The sequence below is a fragment of the Coturnix japonica genome, chromosome 18 (assembly GCF_054131305.1).
Source record: "Coturnix japonica strain WE chromosome 18, WE-NBRP24, whole genome shotgun sequence".
Taxonomy (NCBI): Eukaryota; Metazoa; Chordata; class Aves; order Galliformes; family Phasianidae; genus Coturnix; species Coturnix japonica.
The window spans coordinates 9467769-9488797 of NC_140680.1; the positions used below are offsets into that span (position 1 = coordinate 9467769).

A 21029-nucleotide genomic window follows, 5' to 3' on the forward strand; every position below is an offset into this window, starting at 1 on the left:
AAGAGGAACAACACCAGTTCGCTCCCTGCAGCCCCGAATGGGCCGTGCCAGTGGTTTTATTGCGAGCTGCTGATGGGGTTGTTAAAGGGGAACAAGCTGCAGAGGGAAACTAGCAGCAAATGGTGCTCTGTTGTCCCTGGCACACCAGCCTGGGTCTTCCCTTTTTGTTCCTCTCCCTTGTTTCTACCTGTGCTGAACGACCTTCCCCCGTCCCTCCTTGCTGTTCCAGTCCTCTCACTTGAAAGCACTTTTTAAATGTTTTTATTGTCAAACTTCCCCTTGCTCCACATTGACGACGTGCTTTGGCAAACTCTATATCCCAGGCCTTTCCAGCAGCATGGGGCTGGGGAGTCGGGCTGCCTCCTCCAGCCTCAGCTCTTACAGCAGCGCTGTGCTGCTCCATAAGATCAAAAGGTGTCCACTGTTAATTTGCTGATGCTTGAGCTTTGTTTCTTCCCAAAGGAAGCAAGTGTGCCTGGAGGACAAGGAGGGGGCACTGGGTGAGGGCATGCAGCAGAGTCAGCCAGAGGCACAAAGAACCCTGAGATGAGACCCCGAGGAGCTGAGAGTCAGAAGGGTGAATGATGGGCATGTCCAAAGGATCAGGTCCTGAGCTCATAAACCCCAGTGTCCAGACAGCCACGAATCCCCAAGCAGTCCACAGTCACTTTGGAAAACATTTGCCAGGCCTCTGGTGGGTAGAACATGATAAAGCAGGGTGTCCGATGGCTGCATCTGTCCCACGTGCTGTCTGTGTCACACAGGTATGTGCCTTGTGCCAAGCTCCTGGCCACAGAGATAGGCTCCCCAGTAATACATGACCCTGATCACCAAAGGACTCCTGTTCCCCACCTGCCTCCCCAGTCATAGGATGGCTTAGGTTGGAGGGGACCTTAAAGATCGTCCTAACCCTAACCCCCCCCCCCACCATGGGCAGAGTTGCCAACCTCTAGATCAGGCTGCCCAGGATCCCATCCCACCTGGCCCTGAATGCCTCCAAAGATGGGGCATCCACAGCTTCTCTGGGCAGCCTGTTCCAGCGCCTCACCCCCACTCTGTGTAAATCCCCTCCCCTACAGTCCATAGTGTTGCCCATGTGGCAGGTGCTGTAGCAGAGGGGCAAGGGAGGGCACTTCTCCCCACGCCTGGGAGAGTGGGGCCTTGTAGCTCCTCAGTGGGCCACAGTGTCCATTGGAGCCTGGCAGATGTTCCCACTGCTTGCTTTAAGTCTGCTTCTTTTCCCATTCCTGCAAGAGAAGAGGAAAAAATGGGGGATGAAGAGATATCAGAGGCTGGAGGAGTGAGCACTGAGCCCTTTGAGGGCCTCCTTCCCTCCCGGGGGCTTTGGACCACCCCAGCATCTCCAAAGGCTGGTGAGTGCTGCCGTGGGCATTGAAGAGGTAATGCTTTCACTGCTGCCCACCCAGCCCTGGGCCCCTCAAATCTCCTGCAGGCTAAGTTCACATCAGTAGCCTCTGCCACTGAAGGGGACCAGCCCAGATGCAACCCAGGCAGCATCCCTTGTGTTTGGAGTAAGGAGCATCCACAGTCCCCCAAATTCTTGGTCATATATGGGGACAGGATGAAAAACTGAGATTTCCTTGGGAGCCAGGGAAGAGAGGAGGAGTGAAGCAGGACCTTGGCTTTCCTCAGCACATTGCCCTTGTTGGCAGGAAGGATGGAAGGGCTTCTCTTTCTCAGTTCAGCTGCGCTGTTAACAGGAACCAAGTGCTCAGGGGGGCTCCCATTTGGCTTGTTTGTAGCTTCCTGTGGAAAAGAAGGATATACAAAACCTAAGGAGCAGAAAGTGCCAGGAAAGCACAAACCGTCATGGAGTCAAAGCTTACGTCAGTGCTTTGCTTCCTACCTCTAACAGCAATGTGATAAAGATCAGGGGTGTCTTCTCATCCCCACTGCTGCTTATTCCCTCCCCAAACCCCTTTGCAGGTACCAGAAGAGCAAGGAAAAAGAGGTGCGTACCCCATTCTCAGCCTTGCCAGTCACAGCCAGCCCCAGGGCCGGCCCTCCTGCCAACGACTGCTTCAGCTGCTCCTTCACTTCGCTTAGCTGGAGCTCCAGGTCGACGCGGCGCTCCTCCTTCTGCCGGCACTGCTCCTCCAACAAAGCCACACGCTGCTCCAGGTCCTGCAGCTTCACTCCTGGACACATAAGTACCTGGTTCAGTGGCTGAGGTTACCAAGGCCGGGCAGCCATCCATTCTCTTGGGTAGTGACACTAGATGGGGCTGTTGGCCCAGCAGTGTGCTGCAGCTAAGCCTGAGCACCTTCACAAGTGCCATGGCCACACTGCAAGCCCTGCATTCCAATCCGGGCCCTTCCCATCGTACCCGGGTGCCTTTGAGCATCCTCAGCCACAGTATGCAACCTACCTGAGCTGCTTTTCATGGCTTCCCGCAGCTCCCTCCTCTCTTTCCGCAGCAGCACCAGCTCACTGCGGATTGCTGCTTTTTCCTTCTCCAGCTTATCCTTCTCTGTCAGAAAACGCCTGGCATCCTCCTCAGCCCGGTTCTTCCCATACCTGTACTGGTTGGCATCTGCATGTACAAAGAGAGCCAATCACAATGACTCCAGCCTATGAAAGCACCACCTGAGCCCAACATGAACTACAAGGATACCCCTCATGGTCCCACTGTGCTGGCACAGCTCAACCCAGAACCCCCTGGTGGGATCAGCCTCCACACAGAGGCCGGGGGCTTCCTCCACTCTGAGTGTCCCCTGGCAGACCCCCACTCACTCGATGCATGTCTCTTCACTTTGACTTGCGGGTCAATTCGCCGCGACTTCTCGCTGCAGGAGGAGGCATGGCGCTTCACCTGGGCTCCCGCTGGCCGTCCTGACTCCTCCTCAGCCTGCAGCGGGGACAGGAAAGCATACTGAAACATCTATGGGGCTGCCACGACCCACCGAGCATCCCCAGGACACCTCCTTCACAGCGGTGGGACGTGGTAAGGCCCTGAGTCACGCTCACCTGAACCTTCTCGTAGGGGACATCATCGTACACCACGCGGGAGGAGTCGGGTCGGCTGTCCTGGGAGCTGCTGGCCCACCTGTGGGACAAGGGATGAATGTGCCATGGGCTTCCTATCCAGGACATCCCTGCCAGCCCCATAACGGGCTCTTTAATCTCACTGCTCTCCCAGCTCTGGGCAGGGACACAGCTTTGCTTTTGTCTGCTCGCCCTGCCCTACCTAAGCAAACAAATCCCTTAGGTCCTTCATCAGCATTAATAAAGAATCATAAAATGTCTTGGTTTGGAAAGGACCTCAGAAATCCTCTCATTCCAACTCTTCTGCCACAAGTAGGGTTGCCAAATACTAAATCAGACACTAGATCAGATTGCCCAAGGCCCCATCCAACCTGGCCTTGAATGGGGCATCCACAACTTCTCAAAAAGCACCTTCTAATTTCAGTCCTGCCCAAGGGAAGATGCATTGCTTTGAGAAATGCCAGCCTCTGGGATGTCCCTTTTATCTCCTGGGATCTTGAGAAAACCCCATCCTAGTCTGTGCCCCTGCCCAACAGCCCAGGATGAAGCCCACCATCCCACCCCATCGTGGTTTAGCACAGCACGAGGAAAGTCTTACAGGTAGGAGTGCCTGACGGCTGTCACAATGTTAGCAATCGTCTCCACATCAACATAGTCATAGTGTAAAGCCTCCGGTGCAGTCTTGGAGCCCGTCTCCACCAAGAGAAGGCCCAGCCAGCGGCCCAGATCTTCTGAGCAGCTTGCCTGTGGAAAGAGAAGGGGCTGGGGAGCATGTCTGGCTTCAAGTGACCCTCACTCCTACCCCAAAACACAAAGCCCCGCTGCAGGGAAGGGGCTGAAGTGTGCCCTGCTCACCTCTAACGCAGCCACCTCCTGCCCACTGCGCAGGATACGGAATGCAAAGGGGTGTTTGGGGCCCAGCCCTGGGACCACCTCACAGCCCCGAAGGTTGATGGCGTTGACGTGGGTGCGCAGGTCGGTGCGGTCCTTGTGGAAGTAGAGGGTGTTGGCCTTGAGGCGGCACCAGCGCTCCTTCCAGCACTGGTTGACCAGGACGCTCAAGTAGCCTGAGGATAGAAATGTCTCAGCACCATTTTGGAGCCCCAAGGAGTGCCCTAATTCTCCATGAGCTCAATGGGAGCTCCCACCCCACAGCCCCTCAGAACCCATTTCTGCCCCCAGCCCCACGAACCGCAGCATGGGATATCCTCCTCAGTGGAGGAGGTCTGCGTGTCCTCGGGGGAAGGCTTCTTCTTGGAGAAGCTGATGATCCTGGTGATCTTCTTCCCTGCTGCCCGGCTCATTGAGCCCTTCAGGTCAGCCAAGCCACTTTTCTTGCCTTTCCCTGGAAGAGAACAGCCCTGATAGCCCCTATTACCCATGGCAGTGTCCTCCATGGCAGTGTCTGTGCTCTATGGGCCAGGAGGACATCCCATCTCGCCAGGGCCATACCATTCTCACAGTGCTCTCTGCGGGCCATGGGGGAGCAGGTCTCACCCGTCGCCACACTGTCTGAGTCGGAGGTGTGCTTCTCCTGTGACAGCCTCTGTGGGGAACAGCAGGGCAGACACTGGTTCAGAAGCATCCCTTTGCCTAGCCCCAAGCAATGAGCATGCTTGGGCTTTTGTCCCTCCAGCACAAGGCTGGGATATACAGCCTGTGCTTGGAGCCCACTGGCCCCACAGACCTGCTGTGAGGATGGAAGGTCACCAGTCCCACATAGAACTTGGGCCGGTCCCTGTCCTCCCAGCCACAGCCAGAAAACATCACCTTATCCAGGTCCATCTTGCAGGGCATCACTGGGGACGTGGGGACTTCCATCCCACTTGCTCCTGCACTACTTGCTTCCTTTATCACCTGTGGAGAAAGGCCACTGAGCAGCCCATCACAATGGGCTGGGGACCAAGACAACTGTCCCCATACTGCCAAGCTCCCACTGCACAGCCTGAGCCCAGCTGGTCACAGTGGTCTCTGCAGCACCCAGATTTACTGCCCACCACTAGTCCTGCTGAGAGCACCAACCCTTGCATGAGACCCCTTCCAAACAACACCTGCTGTTGAGATGCCTGGTCAGAGGGTTGGATGTGAGGGATCTGGGAGCTGCACAACCACTCTGCCAGCACTACACACCCTACTGTTCCCTATGTCACTGTTCCTGCAGGACAGGCAGCACAGCCCCTTTCTCAGCTCAGGGCTCACAGCAGAGATGGCCCCTTCCCTGCCTCCCACACCCAGAACAAAGGCAGGAAAGGGCCACGAGGAAGAGGAGGGGGTGTGCAAACATCCCCACTCCACTCCCTGGTGAGGGGCTCCGGCTATCAGCACAGGAGCCGCCCGGGGCTTGGGAAGCAGTTAGCCAGACATCCCCACAGCTGATAAGAGCCAGAGGAAAAGCCCCTTCCCATTCTCCTTCCCAAGGGCAGTAAGAGGAAGGCTGTGAATGAGGGGGAGGCAGCAGCCTACCTTCAGCCATTCCTCAGCCTGCTCCTTGCTCTGCACAGCCAGCACCAGTGCCTCAGCGCCGGGAAGTGAGAAACGCAGCTCGTGCTTCTTGCGTCGCCCGTCCTTGGGGACATAGATGACATTGCAGGTGCTCAGCAGCACTTCCACGTGTGGCTGCCGGTCCTTGGAGCTTTTGTAGCACTGGGAGAAGCAAGGGGAACCACTCAGGGCTCAGCTGATGCCCAGGATGGTGGGTAGGGATGGGCAACCCTGCAGCCAATGGCACAGATGGAGGTGGCTGTGTTTGCTATGCAGAGACTTAACAATACTAAGGCTGCAGGATGCCCTCTCCCTTCCCTTCACTAGCCAAGAGGCTCCCAAAGCAAGGAGCCCCTTGTTTGCATGCAAAGGAAGCAGCAGCAACCCCTGCACGTGCTGTGGAGTAGTCACAACCTTGGAGCAGGGTTTGCTGCCCTCCCCCTTGCCCACCTGCAGGTCTCTTCCCACCCCTGGTGCCCCACCAGCACCTGGCTCACCAGCAGTTTGCCATCCCGTATGATGGTGAGCTGCTTGGCCCACTGCCCGAACCGCTTCTTGCGCAGCAGGAAAGCGCATATTCTACAGTCCTTCACCAGGTTCATGGAGGCTTCTTCTGATGGCCACTGGTGTGTCAGCTGCTGGCCTTTCCCCTCCTCCTCCTCTTCGTCATAAGATTCGTAGGAACTGCTCATGGCATCTGAGTCGTTGTCTGGAAGGGAGCAGGCAAGTTACCCCATTCAGATGGAGCAGCTCCACATCCTGCTCCAAAAGCATTGCTACTTTGACCCCAACTACTCCTATGTCCCTCATTTCCCCTCCACATCACTCATGATGCTTGCAGGCCACAAGCCAGTCCATGGCATGCCTGTACAAACCCTGGGGCTGGCTTGTTTCTTTGCAAGTCTCACACTTTTAAAGACTCCTGGTGCAGCAGAGGAGCAGGTCAGGAAAGCTCAGTGCCTCCCCTCCTGCTGGCAATGCAGCCAGGCAGCGCTGCACTGCACCTTCAGCACGTAGCAATTCTCAGCTTTGCTTGAGCCCATGTCTCACGCCCACTTTGCTGAAGCTCTTCCCTGCCTGGTGAGGGCACCCAGGTACCTACAAGAGTTCTTCTGCTCCCCGTTCATCCTGGTGACGGGGTAGTTGCTGTCTGCGTCCTCATAGTAGCCATCCATGATAGAGTTGGGGGGGCTGGAGCTGTCTGCAGGGGAAGCAGAGGACGGCCAAGGCTGTGGGTAAGCCTGCAGTGGGGCAGAGCAACGTGCGCCTGCTGCAAGCGCACACAGACATTGAGGCTGTCACCTCTGTTCATTGTCCCCACCCCACCAAGGAGCAAACAGCCCGGTGCAAAGCAGCATGATGGGATGGGAAATAAGTGGGTGCGGTGCATTGCGGGTGACTTCCTTCACCAGGAGGGTCTGGCTCTGCCTGTTCAGCTGTGGGGCAGGTGGGACGCGGCCGGGAGCAGGACTCACTGCGGGAGGTGATGTACTCAGGGGCCTTGCCAGGGCCCAGGGGCAGCGCTTCCTCATAGTAATCCTCAGGTGGGGGGGTGGTGGGCAGAGGCGGAGGGGGGTCTGCAGGAGCCTGTGGCAGAAACACCAGTGAGTGAGAGGCCATGCGTCCCTGAGGGGCCAGCAGGCACTTTGGTGTGAGAGGCAGGAGCAGGTCCCAGCCACCTTCCCGTGCTGGTGCAGAGAGTTCAGAGTATTGGGACATACGCTCTTTGCTGGCTGGCTCCTCGTGAGCTCCACACCAACGCTGTCATTAGTATCCCCATCATCCTCCTGCATATCCCGGAGATCCCGCAGGTCACAGTCTGGATTGGGAGCAAGCGATGAGGGTGAGGGAGTAGCAAGACCCTAAAGATGGGCATCCCATGTCCCCAGGGAGCCCCCAGGCCAAACACCCATGGGTATGGCTATAGGGAAACAGGAACAGGCACCCAGGATGACAATGCCCTCCTCAGGCACAAGGACACAGCTTCAGCCTCCCTCCTGCCCCCTTGAGAGCCCCCATAGCCAACTGGGAGCCCAGCCCAGCACCTAATGGTGAGACCCAGCACCATCCTGGGATGGTCCCACATACCAAACTCCTCGAAGAGTGACTCCACAAAGCTGGTGCCATTGCTCAGGGAGGCCGTGTTCACATACATGAAGTCCGTGTCCTTCCCTGGGAGTGAGGAAGGAAGCTCAGCCTGGAGCAGGGCAGCATGGCCAGGCGAACACCAGCACCTCTTGCCCCCTAGACATGCCAACTCATGGCCACAGAGCAGGCTGGGGACACAATGCCAATAGGACAGCAACTGGGTGCCATGGTGCTGGGACACTGACCTGTGGGTGGCTGCAGCTTCTGCAGAATGGAGGACACAGCCACCTTCTTTTCCTGGGCTGTGGCACTCAGGTACTCATGGTCCAGCAGCTTGAGCAGGATGCTGAGCTCTGGAAGGAGCTGGTCCAGCACTGGGGGAAGCAGAGAAAAGCCCATTGAATGTGGTGATGTCAGGATGCTGGGCTTCACCCACAGCCCCTCTGCACATAGGGAAAGGCACACAGAGCTGAGGCTCAGCAGAAAAGGCAGCTGGGACAAGGGCACACGGGAGGCATGGGGCACTTTCCAAGCCAGCCCAGCAGTCCAGCACATTTTGAGTCAACTTTTGGCTCAAAACTGTGACAATCTCAGGAACTCAATCAACCTTTGTCTTGAGGACATTCTCCCCCCCATCACAGCCAGACATGAAATGCACAGGGACGACACCAGAGGTGCTGAAATAAAGGTGCAAAAAGATGTGAGAAGACAGAATGGGCTGCAACACATGGAAGACCCCCATGGGGCTGAGAGCCTGGGCTGGTCTCGCGGCTGTTTGCCAAGTGCACACGTGTTCCTTCTGCACACACCCGCTCACAGACACTGGGATGCAGCCCGTGGGTGGAAACTTGAGCTCTGCAAGCTTGCTGGACTGCTATCAAAGGGCTCAGCACGTGAACATTTCCATGCAGATAACACTACACCTCTGTCCCACCTACAGTGTAGCACGGCTGCTGGTGCTCCCTCCCTGGGATGGGGCACCTGATGCAGCAGCACACCTGCTGTGAGCTGCTGCAAGGCTGCACCCGTGCGTAACACAACTCCACGTGCTTGAATTTCAGAGCAGGATTACAGACAAAATGAATCCCTTCAGGCAATATTTGGCATGCTGGTGAGGAGGGAAAGGAAGGCATTGCCACATAGCACCCCTGCTGCAGGCACAGTGCTGGGGAGCAGCTCTGCTCATCCCCTAATGTGCTGCAGGGCGCTGAGCACCCCTCAGTGTGCATCAAGAGCACCCCCAGCCCTGCTCAGCCCATGGCCTGAGGCAGAGCTCTGCTGGTAACCAGAGCCCCAGAGCAGAGCTGGGATGGACTCCTCAGCTGCTCCAGCACACAGCTCCCAGGCTGCTCCCCTGATCTCTGCTGAGCAGAACAGAGCTGGAGACAAACCTCAGCTCCTGTGTTTTGTGGGTAGCACCTGCAGCATCCAGCACCTGCGACAGTCCAGCTCTGAGTGACCCAGCTCAGGACTCCAACAAACCTGTGGCTCTGGAGACTATCAACAGTGGGGAGAAAAAAACAAGAACTGTTTCTTTCAATGCAAATGTGAGCGAGATCTTGGCAGCAACTGAACATCATCTGAGCACAGCTGGGGTGGCCCTGCAGCTGGTTGTAGGTCTGCAGGGACAGGGGAGAGGCCAGAGGGGACCGCAGTGGTAGCTGGGATGTGCTGAGTGATGGGGTGTTTGGAAAGCAGAGCTCATGCCTCATGGACAGAGCACAGAGCCACTGGGAATACTGCTGGACTATCACTGCTCTGCAGAGACACAGAGGAAGGACTGTCTGCCCCATAACTGCAGGGCAGTGCGGAGCAAGGCAGCAGTGAGGGGATGTTTGCTGCGGGGAGCAAAATATCCCTCAGCCAAAGGGGAGCTCAGTGTGATCCAGCTGATGCTGAGCAGTGCCCAGCCAAGGCAATCCCCCCAGCAAGAGGACAGCGTGCCCAGCTCCAAAGCACTGCTCCCCAGGACACAGGGCAGGATGTAGCTCGCATCCTGCTGCCTCTGCCTTCTATCTGCACAGACCTTCTGCTTCCTCCTCCTCCCCAGCGCCAAGCCAAACACCAGCACAGCCCTTCAGCGTGACTCTGCCAGTGCCCATCTCCCATAGGCAGACCCCGAGGAGGGCAGTGAGCAGCAGAGAGCAGGCAGCATCTCCCAGCCCATGGAGAAGAAGAGGGCACAGTAGGACCAGGGCTGCTGCTTGAGCTTTGGAGCTGGAAAAGCAGCATACAGCATATAGGTGGGTGGGTGCTCAACTCCCATTGCTCTCCCCTTTCACCGAGGCAAGGACACACGTGGAATGGAAATGGTGGAAACACACTGCCAGGTGAGACATCTTCCTCTGGCCGGCCAGGATCCAGCTGCAGGGCTTGGCAGGGAGCTGGGCTAGTGAGGAAGCAGCTGAGAAGAAAAGCAAGATGTCCTGCCAGCACCTGGGGAGACACTTACCCACTCCCTGCCCCAGCTCAGCAGATAAGGACCATGCCCTATGCCACCTTCTCACAGCACACTGCAGCCCACAGTGCATCCCCCGGGACATCTATCACAGACCTCTGTCAGGGCACCAGACCAACTGAGGGCCAAAGGGCCACAGAGCAGGCAGCGCCTTGGCCAACGAGTGCTCAAAGCAGAGCACTGAAGGCTCCTTTGTTCCTCCCCAGCTGAGCTGTCCCCTGCATCTCCCTTGTTACAGCTGCCCCGGGAGCCAAGAGGGGGGTGAGGGGGTGAGCAGCTCAAAGGGGCCTTGATGTGCAGCGGGTGCACAGAGCCGAGCCTGCGCCTGGGGGAGCGGAGGGAGGGAAGAAATTAATTTCCTGCACTTGTTCAGCTCCCAGCCCACAGGAGGTTAATGAGGCGGCTGCAGGAAGCCAGGAGAGACTGCCCACGGGTCACTGCGTGGATGGCACAGACAGGGGCTCGGTGTCTGATACCAGAGCACGGCCTGCCCTTGGGTGAGCAAGGGCGCCAGTCACAGACAGCCCAGCCCATGTCCCCTGCTGCCAAGCAGCAGTGCAGACACAGGGTCCCACCTGCTGGGTGCTGCTGCAGCCCAAACACCATGAGGTCAGTTCTCATTGCTGGGTGCGGGCATCCCAGGACAGGGAGCCTTGCAATGGAGATGCGCAGCTCTCCACATCTGCTGCAGCAGGAATGGGAAGATGTCAGAGGTCCCTGTGCCTGGGAGGACTGGGAGCTATGGAGGCAGATGGCTTTAGCATGAGCTAAGCTGGGCTGGATGGGAGGGATAAGACCCAGGGCAGCACTCCTGGGACAGGAGGGTTGGGGACCAGCACCAAGAATGATGCTCAAGACATCACCAGGATGCTGCTGCTGCTCAGGTCAGCAGGCAGCGCTTGCTCTGCACCCCAGCACACCCCACAAACAGCATCAAGCAGGTGCCCTCCTCTACAGCAGCACCCCACACCACTCCCCCATCTTGTGCCCAGGACAGCTCTATTATTAAACCCTGTGAACACATTTCTCTTGGGAACCTGTGTCCTCTGGATTGGAGATAAGGCTCTGGGCGCAGCTGCAGAGCATGTTCCCTCTCCTCAGCCAATGCACAGTCACAGGAGCAAGCAGCAGCTCTTGCTTCAGCAACCTGCAGAGAGGTGGAGGAAGAGGAGGAGGAGAAGGAAGGGGAAGAAGAGTCTCCGGCCAAGCTAACGCAACCGTTTCCGTATGCATGGACTGACTGTCACAGAGGCAGAGATAAGACCATGCACGTGTGGCTGCAAAGCAGAGCTGGTTGGCAGCCAAAGCCCAAGGGAGCCCTGAGGAGGGGGAACAGTTCCATGGAGCAGCACTGCAACATCACTGCAGGGACTCAGCCCATGGCTCCGTTGTCCCCCCATCCCCCAGGTCCCACTTCCTCCTGCGCCAGGTGGAGGCCGGGGGTGAGGGGGGCCAGGGGAAATCGGATGCTGGGAGTGACGGCCATTGTTTGTAGCTAAAATAAAAACCGAGCAAAAATAAATCCTTCCTGTTGGCGTGGGCAGGGCCCCAGGATGCTCTGCCTGCGGAGGAGCACTGCTTGGAGTCGCCACCAGCAGTAAACAGATGTTTATAGCTCTTGGGATGCCACGAATAGGTGGGGTGCAGGAGGGGAGGGGGCGACCACAGCACCTGAGGACAGTGGTACTGAGCACTCAGAGCAGCTCTGAGGGAAGGAAGGCTGGAGCCTCCCAGCCCAGTGCTGGGGTCCATTTCCATTCCCACAGGGCTGTTTCCATGGACAGGAGGCAGGCGCACAGCTCCCACCATTGTTCCACCACATCCATGCTGCCCCAGGCCCTGCAGCATCTCAACTCCTAGTAGGCAAAGGTTGAGCTGCACTGGGCTGGCAGCAAGGAGAGCCTGGAAAGTCCCCTCCTGTCAGAGTGCGTACCCAGTAACTTGGCACACTGCAGCACAGAGGGTTTAAGAGAAAAGCAAGCTATTAATTATCACACTCATGCTCTGGAAACATCCCATAACAGTGGAAGATTTGCTCAGGGGCCTCTTGATGCCCATGAATCATCTCCTCCTTGTGAACAAGGGCCCCTTGAGAGGAGTGGGTGGGGGCAGCGTCTCTACTTCCAGCACTGGCAGCCAGAGCGAGTGCTTCAGGCTCCTCCTGTGCACCCCCAACCCCCTCTCCAACCATCCCCACAGCCATTAACCCCCACCCTAGGACAGGTGTCCCCAGCTCAGGGGTTGCAGCATCCCCAGCACTGCGGAGCACAGGTGGCTCATTCCTCCTGAGTGTCTATTGCACAGCAGGCAGCAGTGACCTGCAGGACCTGCAGCACTCTGAGTGGCCAAGCTTCATTGGACAGGGCAGGGGCACACACCTTCTGGGGAGTTAATCAACACAACACTGCAGTATTTAATATCCTCATCTGATAGCCTTGGAAAAAGCAGCCCTGAGATCTGAACGTGCAGTGTGCTTGCTCAAGGGGACAGCAGGTCCCCACCGGCACAGCGACCCATCCATTCTCATCTTACAGTAAGGAGCCCACAGCTTGCTGCCCTCTGCCCTGCTCCAGCACTGGGACCAGGGGAGAAAGAGACACCAGGGAGACAAAGCAGCCAGGGAATGCTTTTACCCTTGGAAACGTGCACCCCAGGCACTCAGGGCTGTGCTGACCACTGGCACACGTTTACTGCTGCTGTTTTCAGCACGCCTTGAGAGAAGGGCCCTGTGCCTGGTCCAGCTATGTGCCAGCAGCAGTTCTCTCCCTGATATAAATAGCTCTGCTGAAAGCCTTATCTGGCAGCCCTGCTCTCAGTGACCCCAGAAGCCAGCAGCTGAGCTGTGAGCCCAGCCCAGGGAGAGCTCAGATCATGCTCCAGACACGCTCTGCCTGAGCCCCCTCTCTCAGCCCCCCAGGCCCATGCCCTGCCTGCTACATGATCCCCACAGTGCTTGCACCACAGCAGAATGGCTCCATGAGCCTGAGCTGTGCAGGTAATAATTAACAGGGGAATGATTGAATCACCCTCAACCACCTCCTGTGACCGACACAGATAAGGAGCCTTTTGGTGCCCCGTGCTGTGGATGCTACCCAGGGGCTGTTTTAGCTCACCCAAAGCAAACTTGCCCCCTCTGAAACTATGAGGCTGCAGCTGACCCCAGAGTTTTCTGCATCACCTTCTTTTACTGCTGAGTGAAGCAAGAAGCTGAGCAAACAAAGGTACGGGGATGTGGCAAAGCCTCTGGGTGAGGATTCCCTGAGCCCAGGCACAGCCCAGTGCCAAGGACACAGCTCTGTGAGCACACAGGGCTGCGCTCAGCGGGTGACATTTCAGCAATCAGTGTGATGCTCTGCAGGGAGCCCGGGAGCAGGGAGCGGGGCTGGGTTGATAAGAGCTGCTGGCTGAGAACGTGTTTAAGTAATGAAAGGAAAAGAGAGGTTTGAGATGCCCTTTTAAAGGAATAGTCGGGCAGGGGCAAGACCTGCTGAGCAATGTATAAAAACAAGCTTCAGGCTGAGGAGAGATGTTAGGATTAGCCAGAACCCAGAATAAACTCTGCTTTTTCCAAGGAAAATTTTGGCATTGGCCTCTTCAAAACCAGCCCTGCAGCAGCACAGACAGCAGGATGCTGCCGTGCCCCCACAATGGAAGAGGCCCCAGCAGTGGGACAGAGCAGCACAGGGTGGCTGCAGGCAATGCCAAGTGCACACCCTGTGTGTGCAGGTGACACAGCAGGCACCTCCCGAATGGGCATCTCAGCCCTATGGATGGATGGTAGCTTTCTGTGTCCCAGGCATCACCCTTCCCCAAAGCCCCATACAGCAGATGTGCTTTGTATAGGAAAAGTGCCATGGGGCCATTGTGTACAGGAGGACACAGGACTCTCCCCTAGCAGGGGGTGGGCTGGGGCGACACAGGAGCTGCAGGAATAGGATGGATGGGGAATCAGCCAGAACCAGCTTTGCCTCTCTGAATGCATCCAGCTATGCCCAGGGGGTGGTGGTAGGAGTAAAAACCAGGAGGAGCAGAAAAATCACATGGGCAAAATCGCTATGAAGTCAGCACCCCAGAGCCAGCCCTGCCCAGCCCTGTGGGGTAGATACAGTGGGGATACCCATAGGGTCTCTGCACTTTGGGGACCGGAGCCGTGCTGCTGTAGCATCCTCAAGGGCAGGATAAGTGTGTTTGCTCAGCTGAGAACAGCCCTTCCGTTTCCTTCCATTGGGGAGCATCAGGTGCAGCAGCAAGGCCACCAGCCTGCAGCATTTCCTACCCACTTAACTCCTTCAGGGCAGGAGTGGAGCCAGGACAGCCAGTGCAGCATGGTGGGAAAGCCAAACCCAAGCACAAGGGATGGTGTGACCACCCCAGTAGGTGCTGATGTCTCCAATGGTGCCGGGACTGATTCACCCTACCTGCTTTTAGCTTCGGTACACAAAAGCCAGCTATCAAACCTGTTCCCACTCATCTCCTACTCCTAGCTCTGCCCTGTACAACCTCAGTTTCCCAAAGCATAAGATGACACAAGGATTGTGTCGAGCAGGAGGCAGAGCCTGCCGGACAATGAGACACAGAGGGGTTGCTCTGTCATTGGTGAGTCTGGTGGGTCAAATGTTCAAAAACACCAGGGGGAAGGGAACAGCCACTGCTCAGCCACAGCCATTGCTTGGGCTGCTCATCACACTCCTCCCCAGAGCTCTCCTGCTAATTGGCACCAATCAGAGCACACAGCAGCACCCAGACCTCACTCATATCACTTCCAGGATCACATGCAGGCAAAACCCACTTCAAAAAAGTAAAAAAAACAACAAGATTTTGAGCACAGAAACTCCTCCCAGCAAAGATCTGCGCTCATTCCAAACTGTTACGAAATGCCAGTGTTTTCCCTTGCCTGCCAAAAGCCCTCCTTTGATGAGAGGCGTTATCAGAAGCAAAAATCAAAGGGGCTGAAGAAGCCGAGGCAGGTTCCATAGGGTGGGACCATCAAATCAGAGATTTTCATCCTTTCCCACCACGGATGCTGCAGATCATTAGCACAGAGGGACTGGAGCTCACTGAATGCCACGGCTTTTGGCACCCAGGGATGATGACAGCCGGGTGTTGTTGGCCACAGCGGTGCCTGGGCTGCGGGTGGCAGGACCCAGCACTATTCATGCCAGGGCTGGTGTGTGAGGCAGGGACAATGCAGAGCTCCTTGGGGATTTTCTGGCCAAGCTGCCTGCCCTGGGAGAGGGATATTTCGTAGATGTTATATAGAAATGGCAGTTTTGCCATTCATTGACATGGGAAAAAGATACCTTCCATGCAGGAAGAGATACCTGTTCCTTTAGCTGTGCCAGACTGGACTGGTGTAGGGAAGAGTTAAAGGATTAGGACGTGAGTCTGGGATGTCAGAAACCACTTCAAGCCTCCACTTTGCAAAACCCTTATCTTGTGTCCCAGCAAGCAACTTGGCCACAGAACAACAGGCAAACACTGGGCCGAGCCCAGCTTTCACTCCCTGCTCTCCTCTACAAAGCCCTCCAACTGTTCAGGATGAGACAACTTTAAAAACTTATACAAAGCTTCCTGGGATGGGATGAGGAGTGCCGGCCCTCCTGCAGGCAGCGTTTTGGTGTATGCTGTATAGCACAGGGCACGTCAGCATGCAGCTCAGCACGTTTCCACCGGAAAACAGCACTTCCAGGTCAAGAGAAAGCACTGGAAAGAGGCAGGTTTCCAGACAGTCCTGTGTGATAGGAGTCCTTGGGGTCACCGCCTGGAAGGTGCTAACCAGGCAGGAACCCACTGCTTCCCATCCTGCCCAGCAGCCCCACCATTGCATGGGGCAATAACACACTGCCTGCCTGGACCAGGGCAGCCCAGGGACAGCTCATCCCCATTCCCTGGGCTATAAACAGGACCCCACCACCAGGCAGCTCAGCTTCCAGCGGAAGGAATGGCTGCAATGCGGGGGAGAGCTCGGCACTTGCCTGGTGCTAACAGCTGGCCCCAGAGCTCCTCGCCCCCTTCACCAGGCTGCAGGTCAGGAATGAGCCTGTCTGCCTCCCTCCCAGCCCAATGCCTCCCCATTCCTGTGGGTGAGCTGGAGCCAAGTTTATCCCTGACACATCTCTGCTGGCTTCACTGGATTTAGACCACAGATATGGTGCAAGATCAAAATTCTCGTGGCATGAAAGGTCAAGAGAAGAGTTATTAATGAGGAGAAGCAAGCACAGCCCAGCTGGAGCAAAGGCTCATGGTATGGAGCATCCCCAAATCACAGGCACATCAGTGCAGCCTGGAGTAGCTGCCAGAGAGCATAGAGAAGCTGGGGACTGGGTCAGAGGCCCCTCGTCCACCAAAACTCCATGCCCTCCCTGCACAGCTACAGCCTCAGAGGGATCCAGAGGCTCTGGTGATGAGCAGGAGGATCTGGAGAAGGTTTACGTTAGCATAGAGCAATCCGAGTGCCAACAGCCATTCATTACACATACTGAAAGTAAAGCAGCAGGCACCTTCACCACTACCATAGAAGGCACCTATGAGGCAGTAAAAGTAGCAGTGCAGCTCTGACTCAATGGGGAAACCTATGCAACGTGGGGCATGCCAGGCACTGGGGCAGTGGATGACCATGCTGGGGTTATGGGTAGTGGATCTCCATGCACATCCTGTGCCATGACTGGGTTCATCTCTACTAAGCCCTAGTCTGGGCTCAGCAACACGCCATCACCTCCCCATGGTGGGATCCTACAGCCTTTAGTACTCATCATGTGGCACCGGGAGCAATGCCCATCACAGGTGGGACGGCCTTCCAGCAGCCTGCACAGCTTTCCCCTTTGCCCATCAATGAGGTCCTCTGGGCCCTGGCACCGCATGTGTTCGACAACACTCCTCCTGCAGCAGCAGCCTCCTTCAGAGCCAGCACTGTGGGGCAGGTGAGCTGGCTGTGCTGCAAGGGGAGGCTGTCCCTGTCCTCTCTTGTGATGCCAGGCAATGTACTGCTTCCTCAGCACCCACACTGCGTGCTGCATCCCCAGAGCCGAACTCCTCACATCACGTTTCCAGCGCGGAAACACCACCCCATCCTTTTCCATCGGGAAGGGGAACTCCTGACCCTCGGGTCTTTCTGGTGCCTACCCCGAGCAGCACACACAGCAGCTTTGCCCTGTAGGAGGGCCATGTCTCCGGCACCAACCAAGGCCGGGACCCGGGCGCTGCCCGACGACACCACCCGCTGCTGCACAGCCCCGGGGTAGCGCACGGCAGTGCCCGGCAGCATCACACCGCTCCTTCCCCGTATCTCAGGCACCGGACAGCAGCAGGTCCCTCCCCATCCCGTTCCAACCCGGCAGCTCCGGGTGCTCGGTGCCACGGCCGCGACGAGGAAACTCAATCCCAGGATCACCACTTTCTCGACGAGCGCACCGAGCGCTCATCCCCCGCTCACCCTCCCGACCAACACCAGAGTCTCAGCCGCAGGTGACAACGCGCACCGACCCCCATCCCCTTCCCCCCGCCCGCTCCGTGCCCTCACCGCTCAGCCGGTCCATGTTCCGCACCGCGGGCAGCGGTGACCGCCCCGGGAGGAGCGGACGGGCGAGTGGCAGCGCGGTGCCGGCGGTCCCGCAACGCTCCTCCCCTCCCTCGGCGCGGGGCAGCACCGGCACCGCTCCGCCCTGAGCCGCGCCCGCCGGGATGGTGCCCCCGCCCCGCCGGAGCCGTGTGCGGAGCTGGGTGCTTTGCCCCGGCATCCCCGGAGCCCTCCGTATCCATTCTCTCCATGCACCCTTTGGTCCTGTGTTGCTGCGCCCCAACAAGAACTGGGGGTTAGACGGGAGCACCGGTAGCACCGGGCACCGCAGAGCCCGCAGCCCGTTCTGATCCCCTGTGCCCAGGCTGCAGCCCAGCCCTGCTCCCATTCTTCTCTCCCTTTGGGACTGAGCCCCGGTTCCCTCTCAAACCAAAGGGTTGCCCACAGGGCATGGGCAGGGCACAGCCAACCCTATGGCACAGCCAAAGCAGCACCGTGGGCACAGCCATACTGTGAGCCACCCGCTGCTCTCAGGGTCACTGCACATCCTGAGGGATGGCAGCCCGTGTGGTGCTGCTGTCTGCTGTCCCAGAGGTGTGTGCCCCAGTTATCCCATCATGGCTGTGCTGGGAGCGATGAGGAACAGTTACTTGATGTTGGCAAAATGCTTTGAAAATTAAAAGCTTCTGGTTGTTGTGGTGCTGATATTACTATTATTATGAATTAACTGAAGCTCTGGCCCCTCCAGGCTTTATCTCTCACGCTGCTGCTGGAAGATCCTCATAGCCTCAAACAGCCGAGCTTGATTTAGGGAGCTGTAGTTTATATGGGTGAAATCATTATAAACCCAATTGGCTCATTACTGCTGCACTAAAGCCGACAGCAGCAATTACCGCTGTGCTATCACATCCACTCCCACCCCCAGCACACAGCATTGGGATCCCAGAGCTGCAGCAGAGGGTCAGCACTGACAGCACCCCCCCACCCTGCCACCTTCAGCCCCCAGAAGCCCCCGAGGATGATGGATGCAGAATCAAAGCTCGAGAAGAAAAAGAAACAAAGAGCACAGAATTATCTGTGAGACTCCAATTCACTCTCAGGGGTTGCAGAGGGAGCCTCTGCCACGTACAGTAGTGAGAATCATACAGAGCTGCAATATAGAGATCTTTCTATGTATATATTTATAGGTATGTATATATTTATAATGCGCTGCCTTTAAAACAGCCGCGCCTGCTTCTTCAGCTCGTTCCTCTTCCAGAGGGCCAGGCGGTCGAACTCGGCGATGGTCATACCAAAGATCTGGTAGAACTCCTCCTGGGAGAGGTGCCGCTGCGGAGAGAGGGGCTGCTGGGCTGGGGCCACCGTCCCAGGCTGATGGCAGAGCGGGGCTGCAGCTGGGGGGGTCTGGCAGCGAGGACTCCCCCATGGGGTGCAATAGGGGACTGCAGCCTGCAGCGCTGCTCGCCCTGGAGATGCTCCTCGCATGGCCATGATCCCATCACTGCACCACCGTAAGCCAGGTAGGGTGAGCCCCAAGGAGATCTGCCCACTAGGAGATGCCTCACCTCTAACCGAGTCCTGTCCACGTCCTTGGGCAGCTGGTTCCTTCCCCTTGTCTTCACCAGGAGCAGCTCATAGGGGTAAATCTGTGCAGGGACAGCAGTACTATGGCAGCTCTCTATAGCCAGAGCTCAGCAATGGGGCACAAGGGCAGTGCTTCCCCCTGCCTCATTGTGGGGGCTTGAGTGGCACAGCAGGGCTTGGGTGGGACAGGGCAGAGGGCAGCTTGCTTTTGGAGTGACCCTAATCCACCTGTGTGGCTCTGAAATGGTGAGCTGAAGTTCTGTTGTTTGCTCTGCAAAGCCAGGAGTCACCCAGAGGTGAAGGTGAGCTGGGAACACGAGCACAGCCACCCACCTCTGCCTCGTACCAGTGAGACACTAACACAGGGCTGGGGACCCTGGCAGGAAGCTGGGGCTCTGGTGTGAGCCCTATGGTACCGGGATGGCACTGTTGGTATGGGGATGGAGGGGGATGAAGGCAGGGAGAGGGCAAAGCTTCTCTCTAACAGGGCCTGGGTACAAAGGGGCACCTCTCTGGGACCTCCTCTGGGTGTTACCTCCAGGTGGCAGTCACTGCTGAGAGCCATCTTACCTTGTACTCTGTGGGACACAAAAAAAAACAACACCAGACATGAGCCACTGCCCCCTCCCCACCAGCAGCCCCCTCCAGAGCTGCAGGGACTCCCCCATCTCTCCCCTGGTCCCTCTGGTCTAGATCCCATTTCTGGAGCTGCCTGCAGTGGGATGGCAGCCACCCCCCCAACCACGGCCCTGCCCCACAGCCTCACCTCGCATCCCCCAGTTGACGGCGTTGGTGCTGTCGTAGTGGAAAAGCTCCGCACTGGGTGGCTGTGGGAGGGATGCAAGGACAGAAGGAGGGGTGAGAGGGGGCCCCTCCAGACAGGTTTCCTCCCAGCACAGCATCTCTCATACCCCCAAAAGGGGAAGGCAACCCCATGCCTGGCAGTGGGGAAAGGGAAGCAGAAGAGACTAGGAAGTGACAAGCCCAAGTCTCCTAAACTATAAATTATGAAGCAAAGCAATGTGATCTGCAGGATGGGGATCGAGACCTGCAGCAGGGCAGGCACAGCACTCCAGCAGTGCCCACTGAGGGTTATTTGGGACTGGCACAGCCAGGAGTGGCAGAAGGGATGCAGGGAAGGGAGCAGCAGGAGGCACTCACCCTGTGCAGCCCATTCCTCCTGTAGGCAGGGAGAGAGGCTGACTTGGAAATGAGGGGATCTGGAAGGAGACCACCATGGAGCATGAGTGAGACCGCAGGGCCAGCCCAATGCACCCGGCAGCACTGCTGCATGCCCACACCTCCCCTTTTCTGACATATCTCCTCTGCCACTGCTCCCATGCATGGCACAGATGTGCTCCTGCCTCCCCAGGCCAGCTGCTCACAGTCTGTTTGCATTTCCAGTATTTCTCCATTCATCTCCAGCTCCAAACTCACCTGGCTCTATTCCCTTTCCAACTCCTCCCAGTGTGTTTCTCCCCCAGACCTCCCTCCTCTCTCTTCCATCCTAATGGCCCCTTTCAAAATCATCTTCCCTCCTTGCTCTGCCCTGGCACAGCACAGGGCTCCTTCCTCTCCTCACACCTCCCCAGTCCCAGCACGAATCTCTGGGCTCAGCTCTCAAGCTCTGGTCTCCACAGCTGGGCATGACCATGCCCCAAGGATGAGGGGTGGTACACTCACCACTGTCAGCCAGGTAGTGCATCCGGGGGGCTGCAAGGGGAGCAGAGCCAGGGTCAGATGGTTGAGAACACTGCACCATGCAGAGATCCTCCTCCCCCCATCCCCTGATCCTCCTTGGGGCTCCCCAAGCACCCACACACAGCCCCAGCCCCATTGAGAGCATGGGGACTGCACAGAGCCCCAGGGGGAAAGGGATCTCCTGGGTGCACCACC

General features: G+C 57.4%; 2 protein-coding genes across 39 annotated transcripts in view; both read right to left on the reverse strand.

Annotated features, from left to right (window-relative positions):
* Window positions 1–21: 21 nt before the first annotated feature.
* On the reverse strand, window positions 22–17693 carry AFAP1L1 (actin filament associated protein 1 like 1). Of its 2 annotated transcripts, XM_015876278.3 has the most exons (19): window positions 17553–17693; window positions 7821–7949; window positions 7576–7659; window positions 7209–7306; window positions 6963–7074; window positions 6590–6688; window positions 5985–6196; window positions 5470–5649; window positions 4777–4863; window positions 4459–4552; window positions 4199–4351; window positions 3862–4073; window positions 3605–3750; window positions 2989–3067; window positions 2755–2869; window positions 2390–2554; window positions 1981–2159; window positions 1639–1767; window positions 22–1247 (listed from the first exon to the last, which is right to left on the reverse strand). In XM_015876278.3, exons 1-19 carry the CDS (start codon window positions 17566–17568, stop codon window positions 1224–1226), a joined length of 2313 nt encoding a protein of 770 aa, XP_015731764.2. In that variant the 5' UTR covers window positions 17569–17693; the 3' UTR covers window positions 22–1223. The 2 variants fall into 2 exon arrangements, with proteins under 2 accessions (XP_015731764.2, XP_015731765.2); XM_015876279.3 differs by lacking the exon at window positions 6590–6688.
* Window positions 17694–18707: 1014 nt separating this feature from the next.
* Window positions 18708–21029, reverse strand: part of ABLIM3 (actin binding LIM protein family member 3) — a 33683-nt gene continuing 31361 nt past the window's right edge. For 29 of the 37 annotated variants that reach the window (XM_085518911.1, XM_085518905.1, XM_085518896.1 and 26 more), the window contains 4 exons: window positions 20817–20846; window positions 20295–20353; window positions 19900–19960; window positions 19115–19711 (listed from right to left, as the gene is read on the reverse strand). In XM_085518911.1, coding sequence (XP_085375037.1) covers window positions 19665–19711; window positions 19900–19960; window positions 20295–20353; window positions 20817–20846 — 197 coding nt within the window. In that variant the 3' untranslated portion in view covers window positions 19115–19664. Of the gene's footprint in view, window positions 18879–19114; window positions 19712–19899; window positions 19961–20294; window positions 20354–20816; window positions 20847–21029 lie in introns of those variants that run through there. The other 8 variants (XM_085518909.1, XM_085518895.1, XM_085518914.1 and 5 more) reach the window with 2 other exon arrangements.